This window comes from Myxocyprinus asiaticus, chromosome 28, assembly GCF_019703515.2.
Source record: "Myxocyprinus asiaticus isolate MX2 ecotype Aquarium Trade chromosome 28, UBuf_Myxa_2, whole genome shotgun sequence".
Classification (NCBI taxonomy): Eukaryota; Metazoa; Chordata; class Actinopteri; order Cypriniformes; family Catostomidae; genus Myxocyprinus; species Myxocyprinus asiaticus.
This window is the reverse complement of record NC_059371.1, coordinates 23,341,529-23,356,566: the sequence shown is the minus strand read 5'-3', so window position 1 is coordinate 23,356,566 and position 15,038 is coordinate 23,341,529. Positions and strand designations below refer to the sequence as shown.

Sequence of the window (15,038 nt, the reverse complement as noted above, 5' to 3'; positions counted from 1 at the left end):
ATGTAAATGGGCTTCATTTTCATGCTTCAGATAGTGTGGGAGGTCCCTTGGAGGAAATATGCATTAATTTTCACTTCTTATTAGAAATGACCTTTTACAGGTCTCTGAAATTGAGAATATTCACAATTTTGGGTCATTTTCAAAAAATTTGTGAACATGTTAAACTTTTGTTTCAGTTCAGTTTTCACCCATAAGAGCAGAGAAACATCTTGAGATTATTTTTAATCATTATCTTTATTTTATTATTTATTTTGTTTCACGAATGAAGCAAGAGTTGTAACACCAGTGATGATAACACCAGTGACAAATGTTCTTAAAAGATTAATTATCTAAGATGTTAATAGCATCACAAAACACACACCACTGATCTAACATAAATAAGCCATACCATGGAATAATATTTCATTTAAATAAAAATCTTTCACATGAACATTAAACAGTGTAACACCAATGACATATTTACATGAACATTAATTTCAACATGGTGGAATAATCACTGGTTGCACATTTGAACTGCCACTTCTTCCTCTGAACTTTGACCTTGTAAGTTCTTTTCTATAACTTTTTGAATTTTCAGAATACGTTTTTAACATTGATAACACTAATGATATGAAATCAAGGGACAAACATTCTTTTTAAATTATTTAAATTATGAATTACTTATTTTGTTTTGCTTTTTTGCCTTTTTTTTTTAGATCTTGCACAAATGCTTGACCTAAGAAAACAAATGAGTAAAAAATAAACATAAATAACTGTAAATGTCTTAGAAGTGGTGTGATAGATGAAAGGGGGTAATGGCTTTTTCAGGCAATTGCCAAGTTCAAATATATTTTCTAAAAATGTGTAAAACAATACAGAGACAAACCATTTCATTTTATTTAATAAAATATTAGGTTTTAGAGTGATGCCTTTTCAATGTTTTTTTTTTTTTCAGTAGGCCTATTTGAAATCTTTTTCATGACTGAAAAGTCAAGAAACATGTATCTCACTAATTTCTTTATAAAGTGTGGCTATAGCAAGAATTAATTCATTTTTTTCAACTTCTTTGAAATAAAGATATCAATGATTTTATTGTTCTTCAATATTCTACAGTTCAAGAAGTTCATATCAAGTCGCATATTAATGACACTTACAATGAAAGATCCTTGGTAGAATGTTTCATTTGTTGTGTCATCTATAATGCAGTAAACTGTAAGTATAAGCATTCCCCAATTTAAAACAAAAAACAAAAACAACAAAACCTTTACAATTATCCACCTTTCACATAGCTAAATTACATAATGGCGAAGTTCAAACATTAATAAGAACAACACCTAAAAAAAACACATAATAGACGTTGCCATGTTATGATGTTATGATTTGCTGTCCAACTCAATGAAATAACGATCAGAAAGTACGTCATTCTGTTCCTCACGCAACTTACCGTAATTCTATGAATATGCGCGCAAAGAGATTTTATTTGCGGCTGGCTTGATCGCAGTAATTGGCTGAATGTTGGCGGAGCGGTCAGTTTCCTGCATGGGTTGGTTCAACTGCACAGGAACATTTCTTATCTCTCTCATATTAGGCACCAGCTGGAGGATTTGGTTTGCTGTCAGGATAAGGCCCTTGTGGACATTTTATCCACCGGTAACAACCGTAATGTCGTTGAATGTTGTGAATGTTGTTGGATGTTTTGTTTGACTTGCAGAAGGGAAAAGAGCAAAGTATGGTATTTTTTCTTTCGTTATAATACACATGTAGTTCTTCTGTATGGCTTCTAAACCGACTGAATCTTTGCTTGTAGGCTGATTCAAAGTCAGTTGATTTGACTTTTTTTACCTTTTCAAATAAGGTGTTGAAATCCCCCATCCTCCTCGTCTTTGGTGTTCTACTTCTTTTTTGGTGGCAGAACCTGTATTTCAAGCTCCGTAATATGCCCAATAGATTCTTTCAATTTTGAGCTTTTGGTATAAAATAATGGTATGTATAATAATACAGCACAGTATATGAAAATAATGTTTCTGCGCTGCCCACATTTGCCTGTCAAAATTATATTGAAATTTAAACATTTGAAGTTTGACTGCTAAAAAATCCATGTCAGCACATGAATGTCAGCACAATTTCATTTTTGTTTTGGTTTGAGTGGAAACATTACAAATCAAGCACATGATCTGGAAAAAAAAAAAAGAGGAAAAACTTTTTCAAATAGTCTCTTTCAGTTTAAAAACCTTGGTGACCTGGCTGGAGAGGAACAGCTAGTTCCTCCATGGTTTCTGCAGGACTGAAAAAAGTCTTAAATTGCCCTTTCGCAAATTAAGGCCTCAAAAAGGTCTTAAATCAGAGCAGCAAGTCTAAATTCATAAGGTTATGGAATTAAAAGTTGCATGAGGGATTGGTTTCCAGTTTTAGTAATTTTAAGTGAAGAGTAATTTCTTGGCAGGAATAGTCCCCATACCAAATTTGGGGTCTCTAGGACACACTATAGCACCACTGCCAGTTCAGATATTCACTTTTCTTTTGTGCGTATCTTTTGAACTATTTGTCTTAGAAACAAATTATTTTTGCATGTCATTACTCTCCTCCTGATGATTCAAATGGAGTTTTTACATTAAAACTCTGCCCATTACTGTGGCCCCCATCTTGGATTTTGTCGTTTATTCGTTACTATTCCTTCAAATTTTGACCAATTTGCCTAAACAGTGGCTCAAAATAATCTCCAGACTGATCAACTCAGAATGAGTTATCCAATTTTTTGTACAATTTTGTTGAAAATTATCAGTAGCACAAATTTAACAAGGTCAGCATAAAACAGGAAGCTGTATCTCAGCAACGGTTTGTAGTATTGAAACAAAACTTAGTATGCTTTATCGGGACCATTTTCTGAGGGTGCAAAGTTTGGCGACAGCGGCACCTATGGATCAAGAAATGTGACATGGCTATTTATGCCCGTAATTTTTTAACCTTATGTTCTAAAACCATAAGCTTCTTGTCTATGGATTGGTGTTCTATAGATACCCATATCAGCCATATATAATTTTTCCCATATCAGCCATACTGCCTCTCCGGCATATATATATATATATATATATATATATATATATATATATATATATATATATATATATATTTTCTTTATCAAAAAGTTAAATATCTTTTGAATGCATTGTCAGATTTAAAAGAAATTTGGTATGCATCATTGACATAATTTCCTGAACATTTGGAGACGGTGCCATCTATAGTTCAATAGATAATTCACACTTATGTGCTGACTCCAGTGGCATTGTATTGTGCTTACTGAATGGTTGAAGGACTGAATGGTTGAAGGACAAATTTAGATTTTCATCATTGTTGAAAGTTACATGAACATGAAGTTGATCATGGTGACTGTGATGCGTGGCTGTGATTACTCGTGTGGAGCAGTGGATTGTTCACTGAGCTGTGGAATGGAAAGGCGTAAATTCGGATCCAAACTGTAGTAACTTGTATTTTGGTGTGTGTTTGCTGTGCATGTCTTATGCACTCTTTTCTTTGAGTTGTGCGTAGTATTTACATGTTTGGTGGTGATCACTTATGTTTTATTCCAGAGCTTTGAGGTATATTTTTGGGTGTTGGTTAAGCAATATTCAAGTGAAACAGCAGTGTCGTAGAGGAATACAGCTGATCAGAAGGTAAAAGTTATTTCTACATTCTGGTGGTTAGGGGCAGAGGTATTCAAGTCTTATCGTGCTACTTTTTGTCAAATGAGTTAAAAAGTAATGGAGATCTGTTAAGTTGCAGTGAAAGATCTCTTGCTGGGTTGTGAAGGAGGAAGTTGGAGCTGGTCAGACAATTCACCGTGAGTCTTTTATTCACACACTTTTTAGTATATATACACACACATATGGCTTTTCAGCACAACCGATCACAAACACAGTCAGGTTCATGTGTCGCTCTCTCTCTTCTCTCCGGCAGTCTTGATTGCCCTTTTATCCCTATCCACTTTCACTGCAAACACAAAACAGCTGTTAGAGGTGATTTCCCACAGGTGTCAATCCTTACCGGTCTGTCTTTCCTGGCCTCGCACTTTGCAAATGTCGCTCAGCCATGACCCCATCACCACAGTTGCGTTTTTAAACTTTGAAGTGTTACTACTGTATACAGTATATATGACTGTTCTTGTGCTCCCTAGGCATTTAAATTTAGAGAACGATGCAATGACATATTGTGTTCCCTTGAATTTATTACTTAAATGTCCTTTAGTTGGTCTTAAATGGTCTTAAAGTCTTAAATTTAAATTCATAAAACCAGATTTCTTTAAAAACTGTACTTTAAAAAAAGTGTTAGGTATCAAATAACAGTCCTTCAATCTAGTCTAATGGAAGATCTTGAAGGTGTAGATCTTGATGCTGAAGGGCATGGCTATGTCGTTGTAAAAGGAATGGGTCACCTAAAAATTCAAATTCTCTCATCATTTACTCACCATCATGCCATCCCAGATGTCTATGACTTCTGCAGAATACAAATAACATTTTTAGAAGAATATTTCAGCTCTGTAGGTCCATTCAATGCAAGTGAATGTTGAACAAAACTGTGAAGCTTCAAAAATCACATATAGACATAAAGGTAATCCATATTACTCCTGTAGTTTAATCCATGTCTTCTAAAGCGATCCTATGGGTTTTGGGTGAGAACAGACCAAAGTGTAAATCCTTTTCACTTTAAATCTTGACATCAGCGGTCTCCTTATTGATCATGATTTCAAGCTCAATTAGACTTCAATTAGAATTGTAATCGAGCTTGAAATCATGATTATGCATAGAGACTGCAATGACAAGATGTACAAAGAAAAAGATTTATATTTTGGTCTGTTCTCACCCAAAACCGATTGAATTGTTTCAGAAGACATGGATTAAACCACTGGAGTCTTATGGATTTATTTTATTCACATTTATGTAATTTTTGAAGCTTCAGAGTTTTGTTCACCATTCACTTGCGTTGCATGAACTCAGAGCTGAGATATCCTTCTAAAAATCTTTGTTTGTGTTCTGCAGAAGAAAGAAAGACATACACATCTGGGATGGCATGATGGTGAGTAAATGATGAGAGAATTTTCATTTGTGGGTGAAATATTCCTTTAAGTTGACACTGCTGAACAGTTAAATATAGGTCTGATAACACCAAGTAGAGATGCAGTAACTGGTTTGAAATGTAATTCTTTAGATTCTTCAAGCTATTACTGCTTTTGCACAACCAAAGTTGAGCCAAGTCATTGGTCCTTGCTCAAATGCAATTGTTGACAATTGTTGTGAACCACTTATAAAAGCGTCATTATCTGTCTGACATGGTGTCAAGGATTTTACAGGGTGTGAATCAGTGGTGCACAACGTGGCACTATTTTGACAAATGTTGTACTGCTGTACATTGCAAACAGGAAGTAAGGTTCAGGTATGTTTAATAAAACAGTGTTGTACGCCATTGACATGCTAGGCTCTAGAGTTTATTCTTGTATTTACAGAAAGGGAGTGTACACTACAAAGGAATTAGATTGTGTTGTGTCAGTGTTTTTACATTGCACTAATTTCTGTACTTAGTTTAAGAACTGCTGCTCAGGACTGAAAAATGTATTACTGATCTCATCTTATAGGGAGCTGTGGTCAGGGGTTGGATGAGCCGACCTCCCCAAATTCAGAGCCCATTATAACAGATCCTAGGCCCAGGGACCTCAGTGCTGTCTCACATATGGTACTATTCCACTATTCTACTATCTACACAATCAGCTATTCTAGAACTTCTGACAATAAGAAGATTGTCCTTTTGTTTTTTTAAATTTTTTATTATAATGTAATCTGCTTTTCAGGACGTTCAGGGTTACAGATGGGTATGCTGGAAGGTGTGGCTGTGCCACTTTGGGGCGCTATGTACTTTAGGCCTGCTGCTAGTACTCTTCAAGTGGCGTCCTCGCCTTGGCATCTGGGCCCGTTGCACCTCCTGTCCAATTCCAATGGCAGATGTTCTGCTATTAAAGGTATTGTCTCAATATGCAGACTGTGACTTTCTATTTTACTGAAATTTTCAATGTTGGTAAAATAGGATCAAAATACAGAAGAAAATAAATCACTTAGCCCTGCTTTTGCATTATAAGGAAGAATGTGTTTTTTATTTGATTATCACAGGACAGATATGGACAGCAGTTTGTTATAGATGTGCTTACTGAAGAGATTGAGGAAGGCAGGTAAGTTATTTGCATGAGTTTCTTTTCAAAAACTCTCGCAAGAACCATCTACTATTCAATTCTTTGCAGTGATAATATGATTACCTATAAAATATTGCTTGTTTTTACATTTTTTTTTTTTTTTTTTACCTTCAATTGTGGAAGTGTAAACATGGTTTTCATAGATCAGTAGTGAATAGTTATTCTCATGAAACCTGTCAAGAACATGTCTGGGTCATATTTCACCCCAAATTCAAAAAAGAAAAGAGATTATATTTTGCATAAAGAAAATTAAGCCTATTTATCATCCCATTAAGGGTTTTTGCATCGATGTTAGGTTATTTTCAAGACAAATACACACACCCCTCCAATTCTCAGTACTTTATTGTTAAAAAAAATATCCTATTCACATCACTGTAATGTGAATTGTTTTTAAAAAAATTTGTATTGTAACCAAATTAAATTGATTCTAGTTTATGTTAAAGGGGCACTCAGTAATTTTTTCCCCTTTAAAAAGTTTTCTCCTAAGGAAATAAATAGTTATTTTGAAAATGATATAAAATAATGAGCACTCACATGAGATGAAGACTCCCGTCATATCAGTAACCTCATAAAAGCTGTTATTCTACATGGAGAGGGTCCCCTTATGGGGGCTGCCATGTTAGAATCACATGACCAGCCAAATACTGCTCGCCTAATCTCAGTAAACGCCCTGTTATTGGACTCTTTCATTCATGGATTAAATACACAATGGCAGACTTTGAATAGGAATTTCTACAATTGCATCGGTAACTAAAAAAATGATTGTGTTTCAGTAATGCTGCATCCATGCCCCTAGAAGTCAGTGTAAGCCCATTACAAAATGCATTAAAAAATACTCATTGTGATTTTTTTTTTTTACTTTTCCAGTTTGGAGTTTGCGGTAGCAGATACAGATGAAAATGAATGGAGGGACACTGTGCAGCTGCAGACAGAAAAGGTAATGACAGTCAAAACAGAGGGTATGTTGGCCATTTCTGGACCATCAACTTGTTCATATGTTGTTTTTTCTTATTTTAGAAAACAGTGCTCAGATACTATGTGTTTGAGGGCATGCGTTACATATGGATGGCCAAGAAAGGAGCTTTCTGCAAAGCAAGGTATGGTCTATTTTTATTTTTGTATTTGTACTAGTTTTCTCTAAAAGCTATACATGGTTATACCGGTGACTAAAAAGTATGCCGTTTTAAATTATCATCTGTTCCTAGTATTCTCAATGAAGACTGGACCTGTTCTGACCTGCATGGCCGACAGCAAGGACTGAGTAGAGCAGAACAAACTGCAAGGTTTATAACACTTAATAGCCTATATGACAACATGAATACTGTATATTTCATACCATGCACAATCACTGCCTTTCTTGGCCTTACACACTTTCTATCCTTCAGAAAGCAGATCTTTGGGGCCAATATTATTGATGTACCTGTGAAGTCTTACTTGCAGCTTCTCTTTGAGGAGGTAGGCCTTTTCTGTTTCTTTTAAAATGCTGTAGTGATTTCTCAAAGTTAAAAATGCTGTAAAATGAAGGATGCATATACTAAACCAGTTTCCTTCTTGTATCTTCCAGGTCCTCAATCCGTTCTACGTGTTTCAGGTGTTTAGCATCATCCTGTGGATGTCAGACCACTACTATTATTACGCTGCTTGTATCTTCATCATATCCTTAATTTCTATTGCTGTGTCCCTCTATGAGATTCGTAAGGTACATAAACATTTGTTGTTGGTTTTAGCAGCCCATCTGAACTCTTCTGTGTTGCTGTGATTTTATAAAGTAAGATTATATTTTTTGTTTCTACAGCAAAGCACAACTCTACGCCGCATGGCCCGCTTGGTAGTGAATGTTACTGTGCGCAGAGACAATGGAGGTGACATTGTTTACCAAATGGCAAAAATAAGTCTGCCTAGATTCAGTAATTCTCAAGCAACAGTCAGCAATGTGGTATGTTTGCTGTTTACCATATTGTTTATTCATTTTTGATATCTTTATGTTTGTTTGTGTTTTTTTTCCAGAGGAGTTTGTGAGCTCTGAGGAGTTGGTTCCAGGGGACTGTGTTGTGATTCCGGCTGAGGGTCTGTTCCTGCCGTGTGATGCCGCTCTGCTGGAAGGGGAGTGCATGGTGAACGAAAGCATGCTGACTGGTGAGAGAAAGCAAACAACTTCTAAAACTATGCATTGCCCCAAAAAGTATTTGGACACTTCAGGCACAGTAAAAATTTATGAATGTTGTTGCATACACCTTAAAACAAATTAATCTGAAAACAAATGATCTTAGAGCTTTTCTCAACTGACTAAACTTTTCGGAGCTATTTTTGCTATTACTTTTAACCAGCTGGTCTTAAGGTCATTTTTAGTGATTGTATGAAGTCAGTACCCCTTAAGTTCACACAGGTGTCATAGCAGAGTAACCACAAATTCGTTCATCATATTAACAATAGACATGCTCCAAGTTTGACATCCAGAAAGTGTCCAAATACTAATAATGCAGATATTCATGCAAAAGGAATTAATGTATATTCAAGTGTTACTTAAGTGTCCTAATACATTTGGGGGCCACTGTACTTATAAAACAACTATCAAGGGAATTGATGTTTGGTAAAATGCTTCATGGCCACTGTTAGTCCAACAAATCTTTCTTTGTAGAAGGTTTATTGCATACAGTTTGAAACACTTACCATTTTTGCTCTCACTTCTGTCTTTTATCACTTACTGCTCATTGTCAGGTGAGAGTATACCTGTGATGAAGACTTCATTGCCTGTGTCTGGGGCAACATACAGTCCAGAGTCTCAACGCAGACACACTTTGTTTTGTGGTACACATCTCATCCAGGCTAAAGGAGGTGGTGCTGATGGGAAAGTGTCCATTGCTGTTGTAACACGCACAGGTAACATACTGTATACACCGATCAGCCACAACATTAAAACCACCTGCCTATTATTGTGCAGGCCCCCCTCGTGCCGCCAAAACAGCACCAACCCGCATCTCAGAATAGCATTCTGAGATGCTATTCTTCTCACCACAATTATACAGAGCGATTATCTGAGTTACCCTAGACTTTATCAGTTCGAACCAGTCTGGCCATTCTCTGTTGATCTCTCTCATCAACAAGGCATTTCCATCCGCAGAACTGCCGCTCACTGGATGTTTTTTGTTTTTGGCACCATTCTGAGTAAATTCTAGAGATTGTTGTGTGTGAAATTCCCAGGAGATCAGCAGTTACAGAAATATTCAAATCAGCCAAGTGAGCGGCAGTTCTGCGGATGGAAACTGGCTGATCGGTGTATAACTTATACATTTACTTGTTGTTTTCTTTTTCAATGTTGTTTTCTTATTGAAACCATTTTTGTATATCTGTTTCTCAGGGTTTTTCACGGCCAAAGGGGATCTTATAAGCTCTATCCTCTACCCTCAACCATTAGACTTCCGCTTTTATAAGGATGCAGTGAAGTTCCTACTTTTCCTAGGAGTTCTTGGTAAGTTGGGTTACTGGCTACCTTCTCATGTATACCATGACTTTTGTTTGTGTTGGTCTTTTAATGCAGAAAATAGCCCTTATCAGAATGAATCTCTTTGCTTTTCAGCACTGGGCGGCACTATTTATAGCCTTGTCATACTTTCAATGAGCAATGTAAGTATTTTAGAGTTGATTAACAGCTCAATATCCTCCACATTTTTATGATTAAATGGTCTAACTGGAATGTCAGTGTCTTCTGGTATTTAGGAATAATAAACTTCATCCTTATTAATTTACTTCTGTCACTTTAAATGGGTAGTTCACCCAAAAATTACAATTCTGCCATCATGTCATCACCCTCATGTTGTTTCAAACCCATATAACTTTCTTTCTTCCGTGGAACACAAAAGCCTCACTGTTAACTTTAATTAAAGCGAATGATGACTGAGGATAAAATTCTGCCTCACATCTCCCTTTGTGTTCCACAGAAGATAGAAAGTCACATGGGTTTGGGAAAACATGAGGGTGAATAAATGGTGACAAAATGTTTCTTTTTGGCTGAACTATCCTTTTAAAACCATTCTATTTTGTAAATAAAGCATTTATTTGAATTTTTTTATTTTCTCAAATGAATCCACTTTTTTTTTCATCAGACTACCTGGAACAAACTTATAATTAGATCTCTGGACATTGTGACAATAATAGTCCCACCGGCTCTTCCTGCTGCTTTAACTACAGCTGCTATCTATGCCCAGAATCGACTGAAGCGGTGTGGGGTGTTCTGCATTAGCCCTCCTCGCATTAACATCTGTGGCAAAATATCGCTTTTCTGTTTTGACAAGGTGAGAGAACAAGGTTTCAGGAGATAATTTTTGGGACTGCTTTTTGAAAATGATCTACACGCCATGTACTGTAAATGAATAGTTTAAACATTTCACACCAAAGCAACAAACTATGGTATATTCTAACCGTTGTAGTTTCAAACATTTGGACTAATACAGGTGCATCTCAATAAATTAGAATGTCGTGGAAAAGTTAATTTATTTCAGTAACTCAACTCAAATTGTGAAACTCGTGTATTAAATAAATTCAATGCACACAGACTGAAGTAGTTTAAGTCTTTGGTTCTTTTAATTGTGATGATTTTGGCTCACATTTAACAAAAACCCACCAATTCACTATCTCAAAAAATTAGAATATGGTGACATGCCAATCAGCTAATCAACTCAAAACACCTGCAAAGGTTTCCTGAGCCTTCAAAATGGTCTCTCAGTTTTGTTCACTAGGCTACACAATCATGGGGAAGACTGCTGATCTGACAGTTGTCCAGAAGACAATCATTGACACTCTTCACAAGGAGGGTAAGCCACAAACATTCATTGCCAAAGAAGCTGGCTGTTCACAGAGTGCTGTATCCAAGCATGTTAACAGAAAGTTGAGTGGAAGGAAAAAGTGTGGAAGAAAAAGATGCACAACCAACAGAGAGAACCGCACCCTTATGATTGTCAAGCAAAATCGATTCAAGAATTTGGGTGAACTTCACAAGGAATGGACTGAGGCTGGGGTCAAGGCATCAAAACACAGACATGTCAAGGAATTTGGCTACAGTTGTCGTATTCCTCTTGTTAAGCCACTCCTGAACCACAGACAACGTCAGAGGCGTCTTACCTGGGCTAAGGAGAAGAAGAACTGGACTGTTGCCCAGTGGTCCAAAGTCCTCTTTTCAGATGAGAGCAAGTTTTGTATTTCATTTGGAAACCAAGGTCCTAGAGTCTGGAGGAAGGGTGGAGAAGCTCATAGCCCAAGTTGCTTGAAGTCCAGTGTTAAGTTTCCACAGTCTGTGATGATTTGGGGTGCAATGTCATCTGCTGGTGTTGGTCCATTGTGTTTTTTGAAAACCAAAGTCACTGCACCCGTTTACCAAGAAATTTTGGAGCACTTCATGCTTCCTTCTGCTGACCAGCTTTTTAAAGATGCTGATTTCATTTTCCAGCAGGATTTGGCACCTGCTCACACTGCCAAAAGCACCAAAAGTTGGTTAAATGACCATGGTGTTGGTGTGCTTGACTAGCCAGCAAACTCACCAGACCTGAACCCTATAGAGAATCTATGGGGTATTGTCAAGAGGAAAATGAGAAACAAGAGACCAAAAAATGCAGATGAGCTGAAGGCCACTGTCAAAGAAACCTGGGCTTCCATACCACCTCAGCAGTGCCACAAACTGATCACCTCCATGCCATGCCGAATTGAGGCAGCAATTAAAGCAAAAGGAGCCCCTACCAAGTATTGAATACATATACAGTAAATGAACATACTTTCCAGAAGGCCAACAATTCACTAAAAATGTTTTTTTTATCGGTCTTATGATGTATTCTAATTTTTTGAGATAGTGAATTGGTGGGTTTTTGTTAAATGTGAGCCAAAATCATCACAATTAAAAGAACCAAAGACTTAAACTACTTCAGTCTGTGTGCATTGAATTTATTTAATACACGAGTTTCACAATTTGAGTTGAATTACTGAAATAAATGAACTTTTCCACGACATTCTAATTTATTGAGATGCACCTGTACAAATTAATTGTTAGCTTTTTCAGAGACTTACCTTCTGGCTGTTAAATAAATTAAATAATAATTTTTTGATTAGCAAATACATTCTGTTGGTTTAAAGATTACGTCAGCAATGTCCTGGTATGAGACCGATAGAGTAGTTCTTTCTATTATTATTCAGCTTGGGGCAACTCCCATTTTAGATCTCTTGACTTGTTAAAAATGTTCCTTTAGGGTCATTTCCATAAAAGCTAGTTTACATGGAAATGTTTATTGACCAGATAATGAACCTATGAAGCTAATAAGAGAAGAGTTAACCTCTGCTGCTGTCAATGCTAAACATCAAAGTCCAATCTAAAGTAAATGAGAACACCCTGAATGTGCTGTATACCCAAGTCAAACATCCTCACCCTCACATTGTACACATGCTTTTTGTGCCAACACTCAAGGCATTTACTATGGGGTATAAATGAATGTATGTAAAGGTGTTCCCCTTGATCTTACAATACCTTCGCACCGACTGAGAATGAGACAGCATTCCAATGAAAAGGTCATGATAGACCAGTGTTGAATAATCAGTTGTAAAGCAAAAGCTTGTAAATGATAATGTCTTTATTTAAAAGCATATACTGTGTTTGATTTCAGACAGGCACTCTTACAGAGGAGGGTCTGGATGTGTGGGGTGTGATGGAAGCTAATGGAACAGGATTTGGCGAGCTAGTCCCTGACCCTCATTTACTCCCTCCTGAGCCGATGGTCTCTGCACTTGCCTCCTGTCATTCGGTGGCTTTGCTGGGGGGTCAACCAATTGGAGACCCACTAGAGCTCAAAATGATCGAGTCCACTGGCTGGGTAATGGCTCATCTCCCACAGTGCTTGATATTCTTAAATGTTGTTCAGTGGTAAAACTGGCACAGAATACATTTCTCAGTGAAATTCCTGTAATCTAATGCATGTTAACGGAATAGTTCACCAATAAATAAAAATTATATAATTATTTACTCACTCTCATGTTGTTCTAAACCTAGATGCTGTTTGTGTGGAAAACACATGAATTTTGAAGTTTGTAGTGACCACATCTGTCAAGCTCCAAAAAGGACAAATAAAACAAAAAAACATAAATGTAGTAAATATGACTAATGCACAACAAGACTTCTGAAAGCTTTATGATGAATAAATGAATATTTCATTTGTTATTCCTTGATAATCTTCATTCTAGTAAACGTCTCACATTTTTGCATTCCATTTTTGAATTTTAAATCTGAACGTGGATCAGAATAAAATTTCAGAGATTTAGCATAAAGGAAGATTATGAGAGAATAGTGACTTATATTTCAGTCCGTTCTTCACACAAAGCTATTGTATGTCTTCAGAAGACATGGAATATAGTACACAAGTCATATGGACTTTCTTTTTGTGTGCTTTTATGGTGCTTTTTTGTAATTTTTGGAGCTTGACAGACTTGGTCACTATGAACTGTTGAATGGAAAATAGCTTTGTCAAGAAATATCTGTGCATTCCATGAAACAGCATGCAGGTTTGGAACAACATGAAAATTTAAAAATATTGTCAGGAACCTTATTTCCCATGTAAGCTGGTTTCAGTGAGTTTATGTATTATGTAGTTATATTTATTTGTTAGTCAGTTTTACAGCAACTTTAATGTGGTCTTAAATGCAAATGACAGACACTGATGGAGCCTGCAAATGAGATGGGACTTGATTTGGAGTTTGGAAGACACAGAGTACTTGCTGTGATGAGGCCTCCTGCATCTGAGCTGCAGTCGGGGGGAACTGTAAGTGAAGCACCCTCCTGAACAAAGAAACTGTCATGATTGTGAGCACTGATGAAAGAAGGATATGACTTGAACTCTTGGGCCTAGATGATGAATTACGACAAAGCAAAGATAATCTTTATCTTTCATCCCTTTTATGTTTTTCAGTCTGTCAGTCAGCCAGTGGCAATATTGCGGCGGTTTCCTTTCTCCTCTTCTTTGCAAAGGATGAGTGTGGTGACTGTAGGACCAGGAGGAGGTTCACCTGTCGCATTTCTCAAAGGAGCACCTGAGATGGTGGCCAGTTTCTGCCTTAAAGAAAGTGGTGAGTACTTGAATCCTAAAACTTGTTCTGGTTTCGTTTACACCTTGAGAAGGTTGAGTATATGGAACACTGCCTATTTAATGGTGCACTCAATTTTGTCCCTGTCTTTGTGCTCTCCTTATGACAGTGCCTACACATTTTTCACCCACTCTCCGGGAGTACGCAAGCCAGGGCTTCAGGGTCCTAGGATTTGCCTTTAAGAGGCTTGCTAATGAGACTGCCTTGAGCACTGTCGAAAGGTCAGTCACTGTCGAACTGTCACTGTCTAAAGTTTTGTTTTATGTACATTTAGTATGTACTTTTAAGGTTTTTGAGTATGTACAGTAGTTTAAAGTCAAAATAAAAATTACCCTAATTTCTTAATGTGCGTTCCTGGTGTTATTGTGAATGATTCTTTTGTGCATGTTATTCCAAAGAAAAATGTGCTTGTTTTTGTCTTCTGCCACTAAAACACCTTTCCTTTTCAAATGAAGTCACAAAACCCTCTTATTTTCAATTCCTCACCTACAACCGTCTACATTCTACTGTGTAATGCCCACTTCTCATGATCCAATCAATTCCTGATGGATAAAAACAGTCATTTCATGTCATGGAAGTCCCATCCTACATTTTTATTTTATTTATTTAAATATCCTATTTTACTTGGAAATACATCAAATTACGGATGTAAAATTGGTTTTAAATGCCTTTTCACATGGACTTTAACTCATGGTAACTATAATATAGC

General features: G+C 36.7%; 1 protein-coding gene across 3 annotated transcripts in view; it reads left to right on the top strand.

Annotated features, from left to right (window-relative positions):
- The window catches only part of LOC127418975 (polyamine-transporting ATPase 13A2-like), a 33,566-nt gene that overhangs the window by 3,576 nt on the left and 14,952 nt on the right, over positions 1–15,038 (top strand). The window contains exons 2-21 of one of the 3 annotated variants that reach the window (XM_051659939.1): positions 3,567–3,650; positions 3,760–3,817; positions 5,606–5,703; positions 5,819–5,986; positions 6,135–6,193; positions 7,082–7,151; positions 7,232–7,311; positions 7,420–7,497; positions 7,600–7,669; positions 7,779–7,913; positions 8,010–8,076; positions 8,222–8,350; positions 8,933–9,094; positions 9,573–9,683; positions 9,792–9,838; positions 10,318–10,506; positions 12,859–13,065; positions 13,900–14,007; positions 14,155–14,311; positions 14,439–14,550. In XM_051659939.1, coding sequence (XP_051515899.1) covers positions 5,701–5,703; positions 5,819–5,986; positions 6,135–6,193; positions 7,082–7,151; positions 7,232–7,311; positions 7,420–7,497; positions 7,600–7,669; positions 7,779–7,913; positions 8,010–8,076; positions 8,222–8,350; positions 8,933–9,094; positions 9,573–9,683; positions 9,792–9,838; positions 10,318–10,506; positions 12,859–13,065; positions 13,900–14,007; positions 14,155–14,311; positions 14,439–14,550 — 1,952 coding nt within the window. In that variant the 5' untranslated portion in view covers positions 3,567–3,650; positions 3,760–3,817; positions 5,606–5,700. Of the gene's footprint in view, positions 1–3,566; positions 3,651–3,753; positions 3,818–5,605; positions 5,704–5,818; positions 5,987–6,134; positions 6,194–7,081; positions 7,152–7,231; positions 7,312–7,419; positions 7,498–7,599; positions 7,670–7,778; positions 7,914–8,009; positions 8,077–8,221; positions 8,351–8,932; positions 9,095–9,572; positions 9,684–9,791; positions 9,839–10,317; positions 10,507–12,858; positions 13,066–13,899; positions 14,008–14,154; positions 14,312–14,438; positions 14,551–15,038 lie in introns of all 3 variants that reach the window. The other 2 variants (XM_051659938.1, XM_051659937.1) reach the window with 2 other exon arrangements.